Here is a 23387-nt window from a genome sequence, read left to right as displayed (position 1 = left end):
GGACCCTGGGATCATGACCTGAGCCGAAGGCAGACACTTAACCAACTGAGCCACCCAGGCGCCCCAAAGCTCTCCCTTCATCTTAAGGGTGAAGCCTCAATGACTCATAAGGTGGCATTAAAAACTAGCAACTGGGGGCGCCTGGGTGGCTCAGTTGGTTAAGCGACTGCCTTCGGCTCAGGTCATGATCCCGGAGTCCCGGGATCGAGTCCTGCATCAGGCTCCCTGCTCAGCAGGGGGTCTGCTTCTCCCTCTGCCCTCTTCCCTCTCGTGCTCTCTGTCTCTCATTCTCTCTCTCTCAAATAAATAAATAAAATCTTAAAAAAAAAAAAAACAAAACTAGCAACTGAAAAGGTAAACCCAAGGGATATCTATTTTGGTTGATTCAAACTACACCTGAAACACATGAATTTACCTGTAAATGACTACACTTAGATTTTTACAAATCAAGATCAGCAAATAATCCTCTTATGATACATCAATAAACAATCTTGAGACCTTCACACATACACATGCAATTTTAGCATAAAGCACCAACACACTGGATACAGAATATTTTTCTTTATTTTTAGAAGCCTATTCTTTTCAAAGTGTATCTTTCACAACAAGGAGGAGGAAAAAAGATAACATAAGAAAATAAAAAAAAACACTGAAGTTAAGGGTAAAACTAGTTTAAAGCAGGATTAAATGAGAACTCTTGGGATTGCACCTGTCATTTCCCACCATGGACCTCTCTGGCTGGAGAATTTTAAAAAACAAAACAAAACAAAACATACTCTGTACAGAACTATGTGAAGAAATTCACTTTCCTCACCAAGGTCAGATGTTTACATAAAAGAGGTACACTAAGAGCAGGCCGTATCAAAATCACTTCTGATTTGATCCTACAGCTCTACTTAGACATAAACTAATTAACCAAACAGGGAATATCAGGAAAAAAATGGTATCGTCAAAGGAAACAAAATGCTGGTAAAATATTATGAGCAATTGCTTTATTTTACCTGCTGTTTAAAATTTTTAAGTAACCAGAGGAAAAGGCTGCAGTGATTTAACTTGCCATATACAACTCAGAGCTAAAGAGCTTCAGGAACACTGAGTATGGCCAATAATCATGTGAGGAAATAAGGCAAGAATCAACACCACAAAAAGGGAAGTAATTTGCTAGGTAGCCTATAATTAGCCTCTGAATCTTACAGTAGAGAATATTATTGAGGCAAATAGCTTAGGAAGATTTAAAAAGGGATTAGTCGTTCACATGAATGAATAAGCCCAGAATTTAGTTACCTGAGCCAGAGGGGAAAAAAAGGCCCATCATAAAAGCTATCTAATCCTTCTGTTTCAGGGTATGCAGATCCTCAATCCAGAAGAGATTTCTGAGAAAAATATTTATGCTACTGGAAATTTGGAAATTATTAACCAAATGATAAAATTACCCAAGCTAGAATATCACAAACAACAAATATCCAACGGCGGGCCAATTTAGCAAAGATTAACTAGGGGGGCACCTGGGTGGCTCAGTCGGTTAAGCGTCTGCCTTCAGCTCAGGTCATTATCCCAGAGTCCTGGGATCGAGTCCCACGTCTGCTCAGCGGGGAGCCTGCTTCTCCCTCACCCTCTGCCACTCCCCCTCCTTGTCTCGCTCTCTGTCAATAAATAAATAAGATCTTAAAAAAAAGAGATTAACTAGGCTGGTCAATTCTAAGGTGTCATTAGAAATAATATTATTTCTGTATAGGAAGTGCCTGATCTACAAAAAAATATGTTACATCAACTGTTTTTACTCAGAAAGATACTTAACTTTTTCAAATAATAATTAAACCATTACTGAAGCTAAAATTTTCATATAATGGAAAGGAAATTATATAGAATAATTTTAACTGGGGTATATAATCAGAATAACTAGAAGCTGATCCTGATTGGGAGATATTTCCATTACAATGGAATTACCTAAAATATTTAATTTTAAAAGAGAAAGGCTTCTACAACAAAAGTTTTGCTTAAAACTAAATAAAGCTCTACTATTAAATTATTCAAGAATAAAGCATGAAAACACAACACCAAAACATATTAATCAAAATAATGATATGAGTTGGAAATATTTGATAAAATGATCCATTAAGACATTAAATTAAAAAAAAAAACAAATTAAACTTCAGCTTAAAAGATTTACTACCTAAATTGACAACATTTTTTATTTTTGTCTGAAGCAGTGTGATGGTTTAAAACTGTGGCCTAAATTCCTTCACACTTGCACAAAAAAAGCTGGGGTCTAAGTTCTTTCCTCTTGAATCTGGGCAGGCCTGTGACTGCTTTGCCAAGTGACACTGAATGACTTCCAGAGTTACTGCAGAAAAGATCATGCAGCTCCCACCTGGCTGCCTTGAGACTCTGGCTCCTGGGGATGCCAGCCCCCATGTCAGAAGCCTGCTGCCCTAAGACTAGCACTCCAGCAAGGCCACGTGCAGGCACTCCTGTTGATAGCCCCAGCTGAGCTCCCTGACAGCCACGTGAGTGAGCGGACATCTGCCTACAGCCTCATGAGAAACCCCGAGTGTGAACTGACCAGCTGAGCCCTTCCCAAATTTCTGACTGATATGTCATGATCAAAATAAAATGGTTGTTTTCAGTCCCTAGGTTCTGGAGGAATTTGTTAAGCAGGGGACACAGTAACCAGAATAGGTCCTATAATTAAAGAAGTACCTCTGTGATAGATGGGTTGTCAGGATAGACTCAGGCCACAGCATTCCACTGTACTCAAAGTTTAAACATATGGTGGAATAAGGTACCAAAAATTCAGGTTCAAATATTTACCTTATTTTTCCACCAACATACACCTATTATAATTTACTTTCAATCATTCACTCAGCCTTTTAACAAATATTTATTGAGAACCTACTCTATCCTGGGCTCTGTGCTAAGTGCTAGTTGTAAACACAGCTTAAAGAATAGGGGTGTTGGGGGCAGAAAATTAACCAAACATCAAATCATCACTTAGACATACAATTACAAAAGGGGATAAAAATACAATGGCAGCAGAGGGAAAAGGACTCTAAAAGCATTAACGGCAGACTGAGTCTGGAGACTTAAGGAAGGCCGAGCTCTGAAGGACAAGGAGAGATTCACTCACCGAGGCAAGGAGAGAGGAGAGCTGGAAGGGAGAAGGCACTGATGAGCAGAGCAGAGGCCAAACAGCAGCAGTGTTATGAACTGAGATCTTTACAGAGAGCAATGGGAAGGAAGGGCTTCCAGGTTTTTAAGCAAGATAATGAAATATTGAGATTTTCATTTTAAAATATCGTTTTAGCTATCTATCGCAGTATTTCATATATTGACAACACCAGCCTCCAGTGTATTAATTATTTATGGAGTAACTAAATAAGTCCACTCCACAGATATTCATTTCATGCCTCCAACATGCCAAGAACTAAGAAACTAATCAGGAAAAAAGACTGTCTCTACATACATCAAGCTTTACAGTCTAAAGGAACATAGAGCAGGAAATGGGCAATTTATATACAGTGAAATAAGAATCTTACTATAAGTACAGAGGGTTGTCAAATATTGAAAGGATGCTTAATCCAGATATAAGGAGTCCAGAAGAATTCCCAAAGGAGATGTCTAAGCTGAGACTAGAAGAATCAGTAAGTGTGAAAGGTAAGCAGAATTAGGGGAATAAGGAAAAAATCAGATCCCCCTGAGACAGAATCTCATGTCACTAAAGGTAAAGGCTCATAATTAAGAGAGTCACAGAGTGTTCAAGGAACAGAAAGAAGTTTTACATGCGTGTACACTTAGAGGGGAGTGGTAAACGAGAGTTTGATCACTCAGGCACATGTAAACTCTCTTTAGATTCTATCTAAAAGCAAGAGGCAGACACTGAAAGGCTAACAAGGGGAGTGCCAAGACCTGTAGAGCATCTTATAAAGAACCCTCTGGCTATATAGTGTGGAGAACAGATGGGAAACAGTCAAGATTGAACACTGGGACCAAGTGAGAAGCTGCTGTTGGAATCCAGGATAGAAGTGGTGGAGGCCTCAGCAGGGAAATGTCAGGAGAAATGGAGAAAAGTAGGAAAAAGGATAAAATTATTTTCAGGAGGTAAAATTGAGAGGACTTGATGATTAATTAGGTGTGAGAGGTGAGGGAGAGGAAGAACTCAATGATGACTCCCAAGTTTCTGACCTGGGTACAACCGATGGAAAAGGGGAACCCCAAAGGAGGAGCAGGGCTTTAGGGGTGCGGGAAGGAAGATGAGAAAAGGGAGAGGTAGTTTTGAGTTTAAGGTGGCTGTGGCTGGGACATGCAAGTGGAAATGGGCAGGAGAGAGATGGCTATATGGTGCTGAAGGTGAGAAGAGCAATTCAGGCTAGAGAAAAAGATCTGGAAGTCAAGAGCACATAGGTGTTACTTGAAAGAGTGGCTGAGCTCGTCCCACTAAGAGCAGATCGTGTGAACAGAGAGGGGGTTAGGCTAGGACCAGGCAGACACCAATGTTAAAAGATGGTAATACAAGAGAAAGCTCAAATGGAAACAAAAGGAATGGCCAGAGAGTTAAGAAGAAAACAGGTGAGTATGTTGCCATTAAAACTTGACAGTAAGTCAAATTATAGCTTTTTTTAACTCAATTTCTCTTGATTTTCTTACATGAAGATGAGGCTGGGTTTGGTAGAAATCTCTCTCTGGACCTGGGCAAGAGTCCTCCACTTCCTCAAAACATGTGATTAAGTTTCTTCTCCTTCTTGGACTAGAAGCCTTGTGATTTTGTACAATACAGATATAAATTTAAAAGAAAAACAAAACAAATATATTTAGGTTACAAATAAGATAATAAATGTAAACAATGTGAAAAGGCCATGGATTTTAGAGCCAAATGGACCTGATCTGAAATCCCACTTCCACCATTTCTCAGCTATGTGATTTAAGGCAAGTTATTCAATCTCTCTAACCTTGAGTTTTACTGTGTAGCATTCCACTATCTGCAGCATAGAAATGGAGCTGTTCCTGTTTTCTCAAACCCACTCTGATCAGAAAGCCAACCCCACCAGTGCCAATGAAAACAGTACTGTTCACGGTTGCAAATAACCTCCTTGTTGGGGAAATCGATGGTCAATTTCAACCCTCATCCTGCTGTAATTATCAGAAGCATTTGACAAAGATGATTAGTCCTTCTTTTTAAAACATCATAATGGTTTGCTTCTGGGTAACCAACCACTCTACCTTGGTTCTCTTCTTGCCTACCTGGCCCACTCCCTTTTAGACTCTTTCCTGGTTTCTTCACGTGTCTGGGGTTCCATATTAGTCTATGCCCAGACTCAGCCCTCCTTCCCTATCTACTATCACTCCCCAGGTGACCTCATCTAGGCTCATGGCTTTAAATATCATCTACATGCCCCGAGTGTTCAAATGTGTATCTTTTGTTCAGATCTCTCTTCTGAATGCCAGACGCCAACTGCCTACTCAACACTCCTTCATGAATGTCTAAACAGCTTTTCAAACTTAGCATGAACTCTTGATTCTCCCTAAATCTAGTCCTCCTACAGTATTCCTCATCGTATTAAATGGCAACCCCATTCTTCTAATTACTTTGGCTCAAAATCTGAGTCATCCTTGGCTCTTTTACTCTCATCCCACACTCAATGATCAGCAAATTCTGTCAGCTCTATTTTCACGATATATTCAAAATTCAACCAGCTCAAGCCATAGTCACCTCTATCACCCTACTCTGAACTATACCATCTCTCTGGCTTATTGCCATAGTCTTCTGACTTTTTAAATTTCACTCTTGACTCCTATAGTATATTCCCTACAAGAGCCACAGTAAATCTCTTTTAAAGGTTGTTATATCTGGTTAGCTCAAAATCTTCTTATAGTGCCTTATCTCACTCAAAGGAAACACAAATTCTCTATGGTCCTAAAGCCTTATCTGACCAGCTTTCCCACTTCTGCTGTTTTCCTCTAATCATTCCCCATTTCATTCCCTATGCTTCAGCCACATGGACCCCTTTTCCATTCCTGGACCACCCCCAAGCATGTGCCAGTCTCTGGAACTTTACACTATTTCCTCAAATACCCTCATGGTTTGTTCCCTTACTGCCATCATAAAGATCTCTATTCAAAGGTCACCTTGTAAAATCCTCCCTGACAACTACCCCCCCAATTGTAAATATATGAAGAACAATCTCCTCCCCACTATTTCTTTTCACCCTTCTATTGTCTCTTTCTCCATAGCCCTCATTATCCCCTAATATACTAAGTTAATTATTTTATTCTCTAGCTTCCCCCAGCCTAGTATATAAAGTCCATGAAGCCAGGGACTTTATCTGTTTTAGTTCTCTGAATCCCCAACACCTACAACAGTGCCTGGTATATAACAGGTATTTAATATATAAGTGAATTAAAATTAAATAATAAAACGTGTATAAAGTGTTTAAAATATAGATGTTCAATAAATGGTTGTTCTTATTATTTGTGGAAACTTAAAAACTCAAGGGTAATTACCCCAAAATTGATAAGGCAAATAACACTGATAAAGTGGAAAGAGAATGACATACTTCAGGAATTATTTTCCTGTAGACACTGAATTTTTATTTTAAGACATAATTTGAGGGCGCCTGGGTGGCTCAGTTGGTTAAGCGACTGCCTTCGGCTCAGGTCATGATCCTGGAGTCCCGGGATCGAGTCCCGCATCGGGCTCCCTGCTCGGCGGGGAGTCTGCTTCTCCCTCTGACCCTCCCCCCTCTCATGTGCTCTCATTCTCTCTCTTTCAAATAAATAAATAAAATCTTTAAAAAAAAAAAAGACATAATTTGATTTGGGAATGTCATTTAGTTTATCATATGAAACTCTTCTGACAAAGTGAATTTGAACAAAATAAATGAATTTTTAAAATATTATAAATTTATAGATTTGCCATAATGTCATGAATGATCCAAAACAAACCTAGCAAAGTTATATTTTCTTTTAAGGAAAGGTAAAAATATTTTGGAAGGAGCAAGCTATTTAATAATATTCTATTTCCAACAATTAGAGCTCTGAGAAATACGTATATTAAGAAATAAATAATGGATGAATCTATTACTCTGGAATAAATATAATAGGAGGAACTGTAATGTGTTTCCTAAATGGTAAGATGGTGTTCCAGAATTGGTTTAATAAAATCCTCCCAGAAAGTATGAAGAAGGGACCCATAGTTGTCTGGCAACATAAAAGCTTATTTATACCACCAGATAAAGCTGAGAAAGAAATACTGCACATAATTTAGAAGGCTCTAAGATGGCTCCTTGAGGGAATTTAATGCATTTATAGAGTATCTCATGGTTCTTGGCCTACTGGTACCCAAGAGATGTTTGTTATATGCATAAATGGTACACTAATACATGAATACATTAATTATAAGAAATTACCACTCAGGTGTCTGTCAACAGTGCCCATGACGAACTCTTAATAAAAAGCTGGGAGCTTAGGGGAGCTTGGGTGGCTCAGATGGTTAGGCGTCTGCCTTCGGCTTGGGTCATGATCCCAGTGTCCTGGGATCGAGCCCCGTGTCAGGCTCCCTGTTCAGTGGGGAGCCTGCTTCTCCCTCTCCCTCTGCTGTTCCCTCCACTTGTGCTCTCTGGTTCTATCTCTCTGTCAAATAAATAAATAAAATCTTTAAAAAAAAAAAAGCTGGGAGCTTAAGTCCAATGCTCTTCTTTTTCTCTCACATCAGGAGTAAGGAAGAGACTTCCAGTATAAAAGCTGAGCTCTAGGGCACCTGGGTGGCTCAGTCGGTTAAGCGACTGCCTTCGGCTCAGGTCATGATCCCAGGGTCCTGGGATCGAATCCCACATTGGGCTCCCTGCTCTGCGGGGAGCCTGCTTCTCCTTCTCCCACTCCCCCTGCTTGTGTTCCCTCTCTTGCTGTCTCTCTCTCTGTCAAATAAATGAATAAAATCTTAAAAAAAATAAAAATAAAAATAAAAGCTGAGCTCTACTTTAGAAAGTAAAAAAAAATCACCACTCTAAAGGTTTCAACTGCCGCCTTGGGTAAGTAGTACTACACGTCCTGTTATTTGCGATCCCTGAGGCAGTGGAGCACAATGCCGGGTTTCTCTTTGCAGCCTCATCTCCAGACAGCTGGAAGAGACCAGAAGGGAAACACTTAGGCGGCACACAGACTAGGTCCTGCTGGCGCAGAGTGCAGCCCTCAACAGGAGATCCCTCTGCAGGAGGTAAATGCCACTAAAATCAGATTTTGAAAGGTAAAAGAAAAAAGAGGTTATTAAAGAGAAATGAAGACGTTATGAGAGACATATTATTAAAGAGACAGAAGTGAGAAGTAAGGGAATGAGTTAGTGAGGTGTGAAAGCAAATGTTATCGCACCCTTCAAATCCACATGTGAGCACACACACGCAAAGTCTGTGCACAAAAGCCCAAGTGGACAGAGGCCTTAACCCTCACTTTTCGAATGCATACAGTGATTTAACAGATTTCAGTCTCATTATTCTTCACATTTTCAGGACTATCAAAATCACACCTGGCATGACAGGATCTGTAAATTCACACCTGAGTGAAGATGGCGGTGTGCAAACTCCACCTTGAACACGTTAGTTTCTGAAAATATACAGGTTGGTTTAAGATTTAAAGGGAAAAAAGTAGGTTACACTTGTACCCGGAAAGGTCTGCATGACTCAGAGTTTAATAATAGGATACATAAGATGTCACCCTTAGGTCACTGATTCTAGGGTGACTATAGTAGACTGCCATTTTAAGACATCACCATCTAGCAGCTGTTTTGTTCACAATCTGTAGAAGAAATGTGTTGCTTGTCTCTATTAATACTCATTTGACAGGTGTATACATTCCAACTCACATGCATCTGCCAATTGGAGCCCTTTGAAGCAGGGTGTTGAAAGCCACGACAGCTGTTACCTTTAGACAGTCCTTCGCATGCCCAATTCTCTCCTTTATCTAAAGAGCTAATTATTGATACTTCAAATTGTAACAGATTTTTGTGTCTAAAACCCAAGTCACAAAGGAAAGATATCAATGGAGGATTTCTGAAATAAGCACAATTATCATTCTCTGGGACAAAGAAGGCAACAATCTTTCCTCCTAGGAAGATGTGGTAGAGGCCAAACAGGCTGAGGAGGTCAACATTTACAAGAGCTCAGTGACCTGCAGGAGACTACAGACATCCCGCCAGGACTGTGTGCTTTTGCCAGAGGTCACTGGGAAATACTTCTAAAACGTATGTATTGACGATTTATGTACCTAGGCAATATAAACTAATGTAGCTTCCACTATGTCATGGTGCTCTAGAGCCTCTGAGTCAACACCTATGTAGTGCCAAAGATTATAATTTATCAGTTCACCCCTTCACCATGGCAAGTGAAAAGTGGATGGTACATACTGCACTGTAAAATCATTACGCTAAGGGGGGTTTCCTGCAGCCCCAGTCACGGTGATGACCGGAGGAGAATTATGTTTTCAAAAATAAAGCTATTATTTCTAAAGCACAGTATGTAGGTATTTAAGTCATGGCCTAATCTGCTTTTTCTGTGCTGAAATAATGCCCACATCTACTCATCGGCCTTTGTTACATATTCAGCCCATGGTGGCACTCATGGAAATAAGACATCATCTAAAAATCCGTGTTCTTACCTTCCAAGCTCATACCTTCCTTCAAAGAACTCAGCATCTCCATTTAGAAGAAGGTTAATTTAACCAGGCAATATTCCAATTCACATTTAGTATGAATTTTTAATGTCTGTATAAAATGCTTAATAGAGGCTCTCCTTTATTTTCTTAAATGATGTTAAATAATGCGCTATTTGACACAAATTCAAAAAATGGTGAAAAATGTCACTAATAACTTTTTATTTCAAATACATCATTTTATTTTAAAAGGTCTCAAGAGCCCTGCAAGTTCAGGCTTAACAGATTTTAGTGTGTCAAACCCAAGAAAGCTTATAAAATGAGAAAGAAAGTACTCACTGTGCCCCTTTGATCTGGCTCAGAAAGGCAACAAAACAACTCTGTAGTTTGATTTTGTTTTGCTTTAGAACTGGTATGTCACTGCAGATCATGGCCTGCAACTCTATTTCACTGATGAGGAAATTAAGGCATAGAGAGGTTAAGTGGCAAGGAAACACAGACCCTTTGAGTAGAAGGGACCTTATAATTAACATAGACCAGAAATATTACAACCACAGACCTGCATTATTCATCTAACTGAAAAAAAAATGCCATTTTCATATAAGCTAAAAGTCTGTCTAAAAAATCTTTAATTCTAAGTTTAATAGCAAACTTAGCAGACCTATTCTTTCTGTCTGCTATAAAACTTTGTCTTTCGTCTTAAACATGAAGAAGCTCAGAGTAGAATTTAGTGCCCCAGCAGAATACCACTTTCTGGCCATGGTTACTAGGGGTAATCTCATCCTGTCACTCAGCTCTTCCTAAATTCCATAACTATTATTTGAGCATCTGTTCTATATCCAACAGCATTCTAGGTGCTAAAGATACAGCAGTGAACAAATCATGTGAAAATTCCTGTCTTCAGGGAAATAAATTTTTTAAGTATAACAGAGTATGTTAACACTATGAAGAAAATACAAAGTGGAAAAGGAGATGGGAGTGTGGAGTGAGGCTCAACTTTAAAAAGAGTGGTCAGTGAAGGCCATTTGAGTGACATTTGCATAGAGATCTGAAAGAGAGAAGGGGGGAGGAGTGAGCAAGCAAAGGGAATGGTATCTAAGGAGGATATTCCAGGCACAAGGAGCAACAAACCACAAAAGCCCTGAGGTAGAAGTATGCCTGGCCTGCATGACTCATATTTTTCTTGTTCATTATTTTAAATGAAGTATGTTTTTCTTTATTGAAAGTTCTGTCCAATACTTTGGAAGACAATCAGGGACATTCATACAATCCTAATTACTACAGATGAGCTTCAGATTCACTTCAGAGGAGTTTTTAGTGGTTATGTATTACTATTACACTGCATGCACCCTGCCGCCCTTCCACTCCCCACTCCTCTTCTCCATTAGAGATCAAAATATTGACTTCCCAAAACTAACTTATGGAGATTTAAAGCAAAATCTGCTTTGGGGAAAGGGCCTACCTTAAGGAAATCAAACTGCAACGCGGAATACCCCAACCCACAGGACTCCCTCCCTTGAACTTCTAAACCCACAGCCTTTAAGGATTGTGACTGTTTCCATCTCATTATATGCTACCTTGTCCTGTCCTTGTATATACATCTGCTCTCCTAGTGGGAGCAGGGCCCATATTCCTGGGAGCAGGGCCCATATTTTGGGAATGTCTGAATCCCACCACAGGGATCTGCACACGGATGGCACCAATATCTGTCTGCCGATGATGTCATAGAAACCACCACAAAGAGAGCAGACATTCCTCCCGTTTTAAGTATCTGTTTGTGGATAAAGCATGAAAGAGACATCAGTCTCTTACAGGCGTTTGGATAATCTCAACCATCTTGGCCAAGTTACTGTTTGTGTAACATTCCATTCTGTCGAAGTTTCCCTTTGCATTTTTGGTGGGGCACAGCACACACTTTCGGTCTAGACACCAGCATGGATTACCCACCGAACACAGAGGAACCGCACCGGGTGGCATCCCGTTCCGTTCACTTCAGCCAACATCCTTAAACACTATTACGGGAAAGAAACTCGACAGAAAACTATCAAACACCAGCCACGGCCTGTACAGTCTGGCAAAACAGACACATAAGGAACAAGTTCTGTGCATGCAAGACACGCAGAAGTATTTTGAAAGTATATAAGCAGTGGCCCAGAGGGTGAGGTAAGACTTCACCAAAAAAAGCTGGTACCTGAACAGCCAGGGTTTTGAAAGACGACTAGGCCTAGGACAGTCAAACACGGGATCAAAGGGCATTCCAGATTGTGCACAACACTGACAGAAACATAACAGACTGCAAACTGCTGGAGGAACTCATTCCCCATCAGTGAAGGAAAGCTGGTCTGTTGCACTCTGAAGCTTTCCAAGAAAAAAAACAAGCTTTCAAATAAGGAGCTGAGGAGGAAAGTTTTACCACTGCTTGTTTTGTTAAACCTCTTAGCCTTGCTTTGCTTTGTTTTGCTCTGTTTTGTTCCCTCTTAAAGAAATAAAGTACTGTGCTGGCATAAAACTTCAGTGAGGAAAAGCACTTCAACTTTAGAAAACGTCTAAGTGGGCAAGGGCCAAGGAATGAATAAGTGAATGAATGAATAAGTGAATGAATGAAAACATAAATAAAACTTTTCTAGAATATGTAAATGGAGCAAAATTAAAACCTCAGTCATCATGGACCTGAAATATTCATTCCAACCCTTCACCAACTCAATAGGTACTTATGGTATTTGGTGCCCACTATTTGTTAATTTCCGGAAGACCAGGCCCACGAGGCCCTCTCATTGCCCTCCTTTTTGAGCGAGCTCTTGCTTGCAATTTAGTAAAAGAAAGAAGCAGAGGATAATTCATTGTAGCAGGTTCCCTCCACTAAAGCCTGAAGCTCATGCAGAGTTAAATTCCAGTTAAGGTAGCCAGTGAGGTCAACACACTTAAATAATATTACAACGACAAACAACTGTGAGATGTGAGAAACTTGTCTGACAGAGGTCCTTGATAAGGGTGTCTCATCACCTCTTCCCGTGAGCCGGGAGCGGGCGAGCTGGACTGCCTGGCCAGGGGTTTGAAATGCTGAATGCGGAACAGAAGAGGGGACAGAAGGGGGAAAGTTACCTGGGAGCTCAGGTAGACTTTGAGGCACTCCTCGCACACGGCCTTCTTGCAGCAGGGCAAGGGCTTGATGGGCTTGTCTTCCAGGCACACCCGGCACATCAGCACCATGAGGGGCACGTAGGGATCCCCTACCCCACCCAGGTCAGAGTAGGGTGGAGCTCCCAACAGGCTGGGCACGGAGAACGGCTCGGGCGCCAGGTAGAACTCCAGCTCGATGCTGCCGCCGTCGGGGGACAGGGGGTCTGTTGGGAGGGACAGCCGGGGGCTGGGGAAGGAGGAGGGGGTGCTGGGAGCGTTCGTCACCGGCGGAGCCCGAGGTGAAGACGCGGGCGGTGGGAGCTGCTCCGCGGTAGGGGCTTCGGGCAGGTCATTCTCCACGCAGAACACCGAGCAAAAAACTTGTCTCTTGGCGGGGATTGGGCGCCGCTGCCCCAGCACGTCCAGGACCAGTTCGTCCGCCGCCCCGACGCGGGTCCTGGGCTCCGGCTCCTCGCCTGGGGGCGCGTCCTGCTGTTCATCCCCTCCCTCGTTTCGGTCCCCAGCTTCCTCCTCCTCTTCCAGCTGCTGTTGCAAAGTCTGGGGGTTGAGGGGCCCGGTAAGTGCCAGTCCCGCGGGCTGCCCGGGCGCTCGGCTCCTCCTCCCGTCCGGGCCCCACCGGCTCCTCTCGGGCTCCGGGGCGCTCGTGTCCGCGCAGCCCGAGTCGCTTCCGCAGCCACCGCCGCTCGGCTCCGCGGAGGCGGCGCGCGGCCCGGGCTCCCCGGCACTGTCCCCGCGCGGCCTCAGGGGCTCGGGGTGGCCCGTGGCGCCGCCAGCGGGGGCCCGCGCCTCCTGGGGCCCGCCGCCGCTCACCGTGCTCTGCTCCTCGCCCATCGCCACCCGCGGCCCGCGCCGCCGCTGCCCATCCAGCCGCCGGGACCCCCACCCGGCGCCGGCGGGCAGCGGGGGCAGCGGCTCGGCTCGACTCGCGGCTCTGCTTCTGCTTCCGGGTCCCTCCTCCGGGGCTGGGACTCCCCGAGCTCCCTCCGGGGAGCCCGTGCTCCCGGGCCGCGGCAGGCGGGGAGCCCGGCCCGGTCCGCTGCTCCTCCTCCTCGTCCTCCGGCGCGGCCGGGGACCGCCTCGGGGGCGCCGAGGGCCGCTCGCTCCGGGCGCGGGCGCGCCCGCCCCTCATACAGGTCGGGGCGGTGCCGGGGCCCCCGCGAGCCCTCGGGCGGGGCAGAGGGTCCGGGGAGGGGAGGCGGCCGTCAGTCCCGCGCCATCGCCGGTCCCGGCTGCGGGCCGCGCGGGACGGGCGGCCGGAGGGCGCTGGTCCAAGGGTCCAGGGGCCTGTGGCTCCGCGGCGGCGCGCACCGGGAGGTGCAGCCGGAGTGCGAGCGAGCCACTGCGGGCCCTGGGGGAGAGGCCGGAGCGGGCGACCTCCCTCTGCTCCCGCTTCACCTAGAGCCCTCCTCGCCTGCCCCTCACCCCACCCTCTTGGCGCACACCTCCCCACACGTACACACGCGCGCAGGCACCCGCGCACTCACTCACACGCACACCCGAGTGGGTGTGATCTAAGAGCCGAGATGCGCTCTCGCGCCGAGAGTTCACACTCGGCCTCAGCAAAACCCTTCAGAGCAGGCAGGCTGCCCTTCAGGCTACGCACGAAGTAAACTTCCTACAAAATCACTGTATACTCAGAGCAGAAACCAGAAAACACTGGCCACTTAGGATTTTGGTTTCTCTTGGATCCATCGAATTTTAAATCCTCCAAAGAGGGAGTTAAGAGAAATAACTCCAGGAATTATTCGTTAAAAATGCTGGATATACTAACTGTTTTCTGCCTATTGGGATAGGAAGGATCTTTGGAACCCACAAATAAGCGAAAGTACTTTTAACCTACTCCTCCAACTGGAATCCTTTTGAGAGCTGACAAATAACTAATTTAAGATTTATCCCTTTTTCCTCCTCTTCGTATTTCTCTTAGGAACTTTTTTTTTAACCCTTTAAATATTACAAAATAGATAACACGAGGTAGTAGGATGGCCTGGCCTAATTAATAAACTAGATCATTGGTGGGAATCATGAGGAGTTAGTTACATTAGCATAACCGTATTTATCCCCCAAACTGTTTCCAAGACAACAATTACATTTGAGCCAGAATTTAATTATGTGTTGATCTATCTTTATTTTACAGGAAGTATTAGTCACCCAGACTGGTGTGTTTTAGTTCCCTAAAGCCAATGAAAACATTTTGGGGAAGCCAACCCTTGTTTTTGCATCTTGAAAGGGAATTCGATTTACACGTTCATATAATAGGAAGGAGTTGTGAAGTGTGTAGCTTTTTTTATCTTGAAGCTGTTATTGGTTTGTTCGAAAATATTTTCCAATTCAGTTACAAATGCTAGAAAGGCAACTAACTATGCAATACTAAGAAAGCAGTGCAACATCCAAGCACATTTCTATCCTTTGTGTCTGACCCTCATTTGCACCCTAGAGGGATGAATCCAATCAATCAAATCAATCGAAATGTCATCTCATTTATCAATCTGCCCCAAGAACGAAGAATTCTTATTTGGAAGAATAAATGCCATTCAAGGATTTTTTTTTTTTTTTTTCCATTTTGGCTAATTAGTTTCCTGTTAACTGCTACTTTCTCCAAATGATACCTCTAGTGTTTGTTCTAAAGACAGGGACAAGAAACCTACATGTATTGTGCCTTTTGTGTATGCCATCTGATAACTATTCCTCTATTCTTTCAATAGAGATACAAAAGTAATCTGTGTTTTCTAGGTGACAACAGGCTAAATATAAGACCACAGTAACGATAATGAATAGAAAAAAGTATAACTCCTCAGGGTCTATAGGAATCAAATTAAGGTCCTCGCATAGTTTTGGGACTCTCAGCCCCACACATATTTGTCATAGGTGTTCCAAGAACTTGTTCTTAAAGAGCCCACCACCTTGCTCCTTATCCCTCAGGCTTCCATTCACTGGCGGCGGCTTTCCTTGCCACTGCACCAACTAGAAGTCACTGCTAGCAATCCTGAAGGCTCCCCAAAACTCTCAGCCCTTCTCCTTGCCATGATTTCACTTCTATGGGATTCATCCATCTTTGTGAAGAGAGAACCATGGCACGTCATATCTTCACCCTCCAGACAGACTCAGACTTGCCTAAATGCTGGGCTCAGCCTTGCTGGTGTTTAATCTGGGACACTGGAAGCATGAAAATGAGTTAAAATGCAAAGTTAAAATTCCGGTCAGACCATCAATTTCCCCTGAAATGAAATGCATGAAGCATCTATAATGATTGTGATGACAGGATTCACTTTTTAAAAAGGATTGGTTGGAAACATACTTCCCATAGCATAAATTTCACTTCTCTACCACAAGCTTCATATTCTCAAAATTCAGACCATCTGCTCCACATCAGGCTGTGTACAGTTGTTAGTACAACATAAGCATTATCTGCCACTACCAGTTTGAACTCTCAATATTTTCTAATCTGCAGTGAGCTGTGCACCTTCCCTAAAACCAAGACTAACATTAGGAGACAATGTCAAGTTTGAGATTTGACGTAGTCAGTTGCTTTAGATTGTTATTAAACATTTTTTTCTATTACTACTTTTCTTATCCTGGCCTTTAAATATGACTTATTTTTGGTGCCCTTGAAGATTTTTATTCAGACATTAATTTGAACATTAAAAAGCCTAAATTTATTAACTTATTAGAAAAATGTTATGAGATATCAGAAAAGCTGTGAGTCATTTTAATTTTACACATTAAAGGTAAAACTGATTTCTTTTTGCCTGTTGTGGAGAAGAAATGCATAACATTTAAATACCATAAAAGAATTATACAGCAAATAACGGACTTGTTTTTTCTGCCAGTCTCTCAAATATCCAAACAGGCAAAAAGAAATAGAAATCATTTAATTTTTAAAAGAAATTCATTTCCTGGGGCGCCTGGGTGGCGCAGTCAGTGAAGCATCCAACTCTTGGTTTTGGCTCAGATGGTGATCTCAGGGTCATGAGATGGAACCCCCCTCCCCTCCAGGCTCCATGCTCCACACAGAGTCTGCTTAAGACTCTCTCCCGGGGCGCCTGGGTGGCTCAGTCCTTAAGCGGCTGCCTTCGGCTCAGGTCATGATCCCAGAGTCCTGGGATCGAGCCCCACATTGGGCTCCGTGCTCAGCGGGAAGCCTGCTTCTCCCTCTCCCACTCCCCCTGCTTGTGTTCCCGCTCTCGCTCTCGCTGTCTCTGTCTCTGTCAAATAAATAAATAAAATCTTTAAAAAAAAAAAAAAAAGACTCTCTCCCACTCCCTCTGCCCCTCGCCCCTGAGTGCTCTCTCTCTCTCTCTCAAATAAATAAATAAAATTTTTTTTTTAAAAAAATTCAAATGAACAGGATGGAATGGTCTTCTAGGTCTGCTTTTGAAAGACACAGTGGAACATTTGTCCTCACTTTCTTGTTCTCCTCTTTACCCATGGAGGAAGAGAACCTGGAACATTAAGGGAGAGGGCATCAAGAAGAAAAGAAAGGGACACAATTCTTTTTCCACCCTAAGTTCCCTAAATCCAAATAGTAGGCTTTTATAAGATAAAGTTAAAAATAAAACAAAACGGTGTATTCCTTCAACTTACAAAATAAAAGCCTAAATGCTTGGAATACAGAGGAAACCAAGAATAAAAAGGACAAAGAGGGAGGGAAAGGAGGAAAGGGAGGAAAAGAGAAGGAAAGGAAGAAAAAAGGAAGAAAGGAAAGAGAAAGGAAGGGAAGGCAGGCAAGAAGAAATGAGGGGAAGAACTTTAGCTGTTACTATCCAAAATAACCACTTACACTACTTTATCGGATTGAGATATTTCATTCTGGTGTTTGCATCTGTGTGTATAAAAATATATTAAATGATGAATTCTCTTTTCCTGCTTTTTTTTTACTTAGTAATATATTCTGAATATTTTCTTTCTTTTTTTTTTTAAAAAAGATTTATTTATTTGTCAGAGAGAGAGAGCACAAGGAGGGAGAAGGGCAGGCAAAGAGAGAAGCGGGCTCCCTGCTGAGCAAGGAGCCTGATGGGGGCCTCGATCCCAGGACCCTGGGATCATGACCTGAGCTGAAGGCAGACACTTAACCCACTGAGCCACCCAGGTGCCCCTGAATATTTTCCATATAATTAAAACATCTGTACATCATCATGATTTGTGACCGTATAGAATTTTACTACATTCATGCATCATAATGTATTTAATCAATTCTATTTTATTTTTAAAATTAGATTATTTATGACTTTAAGATAAATAACACTTGGGGGTGCCTGGGTGGTTCAGACGGTTAAGCGACCAACTCTTGATTTCAGCTCAGGTCATGATCTCAGGGTCCTGGGATTGAGCCCTGTGTCAGTCAGGCTCACCACTTGGCGGGGAGTCTGCTTCTCTCCCTCTCCCTCTTCCTCTGTCCCTCCCCCTTGGTCACAAGCTCTCTCTCTCTCTCTCTCAAATACATAAATAAATCTTAAAAAATTTTTAAAAAGATATATAACACTTAATATATGTTAATATTTCTTATTTATATTAACATATAACCTTTGTTACATTCCTAATATATGATAGCATAAAGTCCTAAAAATTAAATTGCTGCAGAAAAGGGTAGATGTACTTTTACAGATCTTGGTGCATATTATCACAGAAACTTAACAACAATTTATAGTCCCATCAATAGTGAGGCTATGAGAGAGTCTATTCTCCTAACCATTCTAAGGAGATTTTTTAAAATTCAAAATGCTGTAAATAACATCTCATTTTTTAATTAATGAGTACATTCTTTTAAATAAAAAAGAGTGAGATCAAATATTAACTGTTGATTCCCCTTTGGATATTTACAATTTAGCACTACATCAATATAATTCTCTATTCCTGAAGTTATGGTTCTGACAGCTTCCTTTCCTCATCTTGTTTTTTAATTTCCTCTTTGCCTCTTCCAGTGACAATAGTGGTTTAAAAATGTTCAGAGATAAACTCAGTCATAATTAATACCCCTAAATCCATAATACCAATCCCTCATTTCCAAAACACAGATTCATTTATTTGAGTGCACAGACTCATTCCCAAGGAAATCCCGTCTCTCAACCCACACCATGGAAGCTCTTTAAGTTAAAATAAAAAGAGGTCCACTAACGGTGTAAAGTTGACCCTTCTTGGATGGAAAACCAGTTCCCTCCTCAATGAAGGAGACACCAAGACCTTGCGGTTTAAAGGCAACTCAAACTTTCCACTATTATGGCTTTGGTTTACCAGAAAGATGTCAGCCCAGGCTCTACATATAGAAACCCCCAATCTCCTCTTCCCAAGGCACATAGTGACATGAATAGAGAGGCACGTTCTCTCTGTTCGCCAGCTTCTCTTTCCAAAGAGGGTGTCAAGTCACAGCCTTCCCCCGACAGGCTTTGTTTATAGCAGAAGTCAGAAAAATTTACAGCCTGGCTCCTCCCTGGCCCTGAGATTGGAATGCTTCATTGGTTCAGTAAGCAAGAGCAAGATAAATCTCTTTCTTCCAGTACCATCGTTGCTAGGTAATTCACAGTGAAGGAAATCATTTTGTTCAAACTAAAGGATAATCAAGCATCAAAGTAACAGAGCCAAAGATGCACTTGTAAAAGCAATAGTTCTGAAGAGTAAAGATTTTCTTAGCAAGAGGAAATCTCTTCCATATTAGGGAAGAAGTAAAACGTAATTCAGAGATTTGTTTAGAACAATGGAAAGTGCTTACAAAACTATGTTAAGTGAAAAAAGGCAAGACAAATGTAATGTGTGATATGATTACAACTATGTAGGCATGTGTATTGTAAAATAAGGACAAAAATAACAGAAGTTACTGAGTTATTGTATAAGGTTGATGTTGTTATAATTCTCTTCTTTCTAAAATTTCCAAAATACTGTTGCTTTTAGATTGGACACGAAAGAAAAAGAAGATTTTTTTCTTTTTTTAAGAATGAAATAGTTTCATCCTAATGAACAGAGAAATAGGCTTGGTGTTAATAGGTGTTATTTGCATGTACACTTGTGACAGTTAAGGTAAGCAAATTTTCCTATTTGTGTTATAATTCAGTTTAAGAAACATTTTCTGAATGTCTGTTAGGTCCTATGTCAAGTTCTGGAAAATACAGTTTACTAATTTGTTCAATAGAAAAAATAATCCGTTCCCCAAATTTTCCTTTATTATTAACTTTTAAAACATCTGTGGAACACTTTAAACTGTCCAGAGCATATCTTGCCTGTATATGGAAACCCAGTTCCTAGCATGTGACACATATTTACTTTTCAACAAAACATTTTTAAAGGACAGAAACAATGATAAAATACTCTTCTATAGTGACTTGAGCATTATATGGAACTACGGTTCTGAAATTATGGGCCAAGTTGCCCTAAGGCACAGAAACAACCTCCTATGGGCACCGTGGAATATTTAAAATTCTTGGGGCACCTTGCTGGCTCAGTTGGTGGAGCATGTGACTCTTGATCCCAGGGTCATGAGTTCGAACCCCACATTGGGGGTAGAGATTACTTAGAAAAATAAAGTAAAGGGTGCCTGGGTGGCTCAGTCGTTAAGCATCTGCCTTCGGCTCAGGTTATGATCCCAGGGTCCTGGGATCTAGTCCCACATCGGGCTCCCCGCTCGGCGGGAAGCCTGCTCCTCCCTCTCCCACTCCCCCTGCTTGTGTTCCTGCTCTCGCTATTCTCTCTCTCTGTCAAATAAATAAAGAAAATCTTTAAAAAAAAATTAATTAAAAATAAATAAATAAAGTAAAATAAAATTCTTCAGGGAATCACAGTATCGCCTCTTGGACACCATGCAAATTACTACTGTTAAGTCGTTTGGACCTAATTACTATTAAGGATTTCTTTTTGCCTAAAAAGCACTGTGAAAAATAACTGAGACACATTGGTGCCATAAGCTGAGAAAGCTTGGAAGCTCAGATTGAAAACTTTAGGCACGGAGCAGAAAACAACAGGATAAGCACCTTAAGCTCTCAGAAACTTAAACTTTAAATTTACAAGACATTTATGTAGTAGAGGCTTGAGCTTGCCTAAAGAAAAGTCCTTGCCCCCAGCTCCTCGGAGTGACCTTCCTAGTGCTGCCTGCAGGAAATGAGTCTCTTTGTTTACCTGGAGTCCTTAGGTCATGCCACATAGTCTACATGAACCGTGTTATTTATGGTGGAGGTCTTGGATCATGTAATATCAATTTGACCTCTGGAGGGACTGGGAACTAAGGTTAATCACATGGGTGGTTAGCCATGTGTACATCGCTGACTTCCAATAAAAACCCTGGACACCAAGGCTTGGTGAGCTTTCGCGGTTGGCATTATTCCGTTTATGTTGTCACACATGGTTGCTGGGAGAAATAAGCACCATTCACACAATTCCCCTGGTAGGGGACAGCTGGTGGCTTCATGTCTGGTCTCTCCTGAAGTGTGGTGACGTAGGTTTGCCTGTTGCTGACTATAATCTGTGTCCTTTGGCTCTAATAAACCTGTACTGTGAGCAGACATGTTTGCTGGGTTTTGAAAGTCCTTCTAGAGAATCAGTGAAACTGAAGGTGGTCTTGAGAACTTCCTGAGTTGCACCACTACAAAATGGAAGTTCATTAACTTTTATAGGTTCTCATTTTCCTTGTTTTCTCAAGGAGAAAGATGTCATTGAGCAGGTATAGTATCAATTAATGCAAGAATAAGACAAGCTTAATTTAAAAAAAGAGAAATGGGGGCCCCTGGGTGGCTCAGTCGGTTAAGCATCTGGCTTCACCTCAGGTCATGATTTTGGGGTCCTGGGATCGAGCCCCATGTCCGGCTCTGTGCTCCATGGGGAGTCTGCTTCTCTGTCTCCTTCTGTCCCTTTCCCTTCTCCCCTCTCCTCACTCATGCTGTCTCTCTCTCAAATAAGTAAATAAAATCTTTAATAAATAAAAGATTTATAAAAAAAGAGAAATGTATTACCTTCTTCTTGTCACACAAGAAAGTTGATTTCCTTAGCTAATAGAGGTAAGTAACGAGCCCTTTCGATTTGCGGGCTAGTTGAAATTGGCTTTGACATTTTGCTTGCAAAATCTAGCAAAGGATTAAATTATTCTGAAACTTTTTAAGCTGACAGCTTAAGCCATTCAGTTATATTTACTTTTAAATTATGGAAAATAATTATCTATTTATTTCTTAACACACTTGCTACCAGGTTGGAATGGGAGAATCCAGCTGCCTTTGGGGGCTCCTAAATACCACAAGCTGTTTCTCAAACATTGTGGAATCAATAAAGCTCAAAATATTTTCTCAAATACTTTAAAAAAATTTCTCAATATGCAAGTATCTTAAAAAGCTTTTTATTCACATGTTGCTAACTCATTTACATTTTTTTCTTTATAAGACTTTGGAATTGTTATTATGAGCTTTATGAGAATGATTTTATTTCCATAAAATCCGTAGTTATATAATGGGAAAGCTCCAGACTGAGAAAAGTTATATTTGTTTCCTAGTCCTATTTTGCCATTGTCTATTTCTAAGCCTCAGTTTTTACTTCTGTGAAATGGGCAGATTGAACTGGATGACTCTAAATTTCATTTCAATACTAAAGTTATCATTTTTCAATTTAACCAATAGATATTAATCCTTACCTTGTGCACATTGTTGTGAAATAGCTAGGTGAACAGTTATAAATGATGAATATAACTCAATCCATGCCCTGAAGAATCTCTCAATTAAAGAGAGAAGACAGATGTCTAACTACAATATGAGGCAGATTTTGGTAGGTGTGATTGTAGAACTATAAATTCAGGAGTACTGGGGCTGCAATGCGGGGAGTTTCTGCCTTGGTGGATCACAAAATGTTTCATGGAGGGCCTGGAAGATGAGTTATATTTTTACAGATGGAGAAGGTGGTAAGGATAGTAAATGTTTCAGTAGAAGGAACTATATGAGCAAGTACATGACGACAGAACACATGAGGGTACCTTGAGGGGCAGCTGGTGGTCCTGGTGTCTGATCCTATGAGGCATGTAGAAACAGGACAGGAGATGAGGCAGGAAAGATAAGCTGTTCCAAAATTGTTTAGCGACTTTGCATTGGATAGTTCTACCTGTCCTTTCAAATCCCCTTCTGCCTTTGTGTTCTCTCTGCCCCTGGTGGCTGATGCATAAGGACACTTATCAGTGGCCTCAATTCCCTCTGCTTTCCAGTAAAGTTCAACCATGGGAAGGCACTGGCAAGCGATCAGAGGGTTGGAGTGTTTCTTTTTCTGGCTCCCAATCTGCAAGGTCCCTGTAGGTTTGTACCCCTCTATCGAACATCATAAGTACTATCATCTCTGGGTTCTGAGAGTTTCTCCCTTAAGGCCAAAGGGAGGTGTATTAGTTTCATAGGGCTACTGTAACAAAATACTGCAAACTTGGTGGCTTAAAATAACAAACATTTATTGCCCTAAGTTCTGGAGGTTAAAAGTCTGAAATCAAGGTGTCATCAGGGCTGTGCTCCCCCTGAAATCTGTAGGGGAGACTCCTTCCTTGCCTCTTCTAGCTTTACAAGCAATCCCTGACATTCCTTGGCTTGTAGAAGCATCACTTCAATCTTTGTCTCTGTTGTCACATGGCCCATCTTCTCCCTGTGTCTCTCTCTATGTCTATTCTCTTC

General features: G+C 42.0%; 1 protein-coding gene across 3 annotated transcripts in view; it reads right to left on the bottom strand.

Annotated features, from left to right (window-relative positions):
• RNF217 (ring finger protein 217) overlaps positions 1-14334 on the bottom strand; it is a 126866-nt gene extending 112532 nt beyond the window's left edge. Inside the window, exon 1 of one of the 3 annotated variants that reach the window (XM_081828924.1) lies at positions 12739-14334. In XM_081828924.1, the coding sequence (XP_081685050.1) occupies positions 12739-13608 (870 nt within the window). In that variant the 5' untranslated portion in view covers positions 13609-14334. The remainder of the gene's footprint in view (positions 1-12738) is intronic. The other 2 variants (XM_081828923.1, XM_081828922.1) reach the window with 2 other exon arrangements.
• Positions 14335-23387: the final 9053 nt, after the last annotated feature.

Source organism: Leptonychotes weddellii, chromosome 8 (genome assembly GCF_054177405.1).
Source record: "Leptonychotes weddellii isolate Sample4059 chromosome 8, ASM5417740v2, whole genome shotgun sequence".
NCBI lineage: Eukaryota > Metazoa > Chordata > Mammalia > Carnivora > Phocidae > Leptonychotes > Leptonychotes weddellii.
The sequence above is the reverse complement of the archived record's forward strand: the minus strand, read 5'-3'. Positions and strand labels throughout refer to the sequence as shown.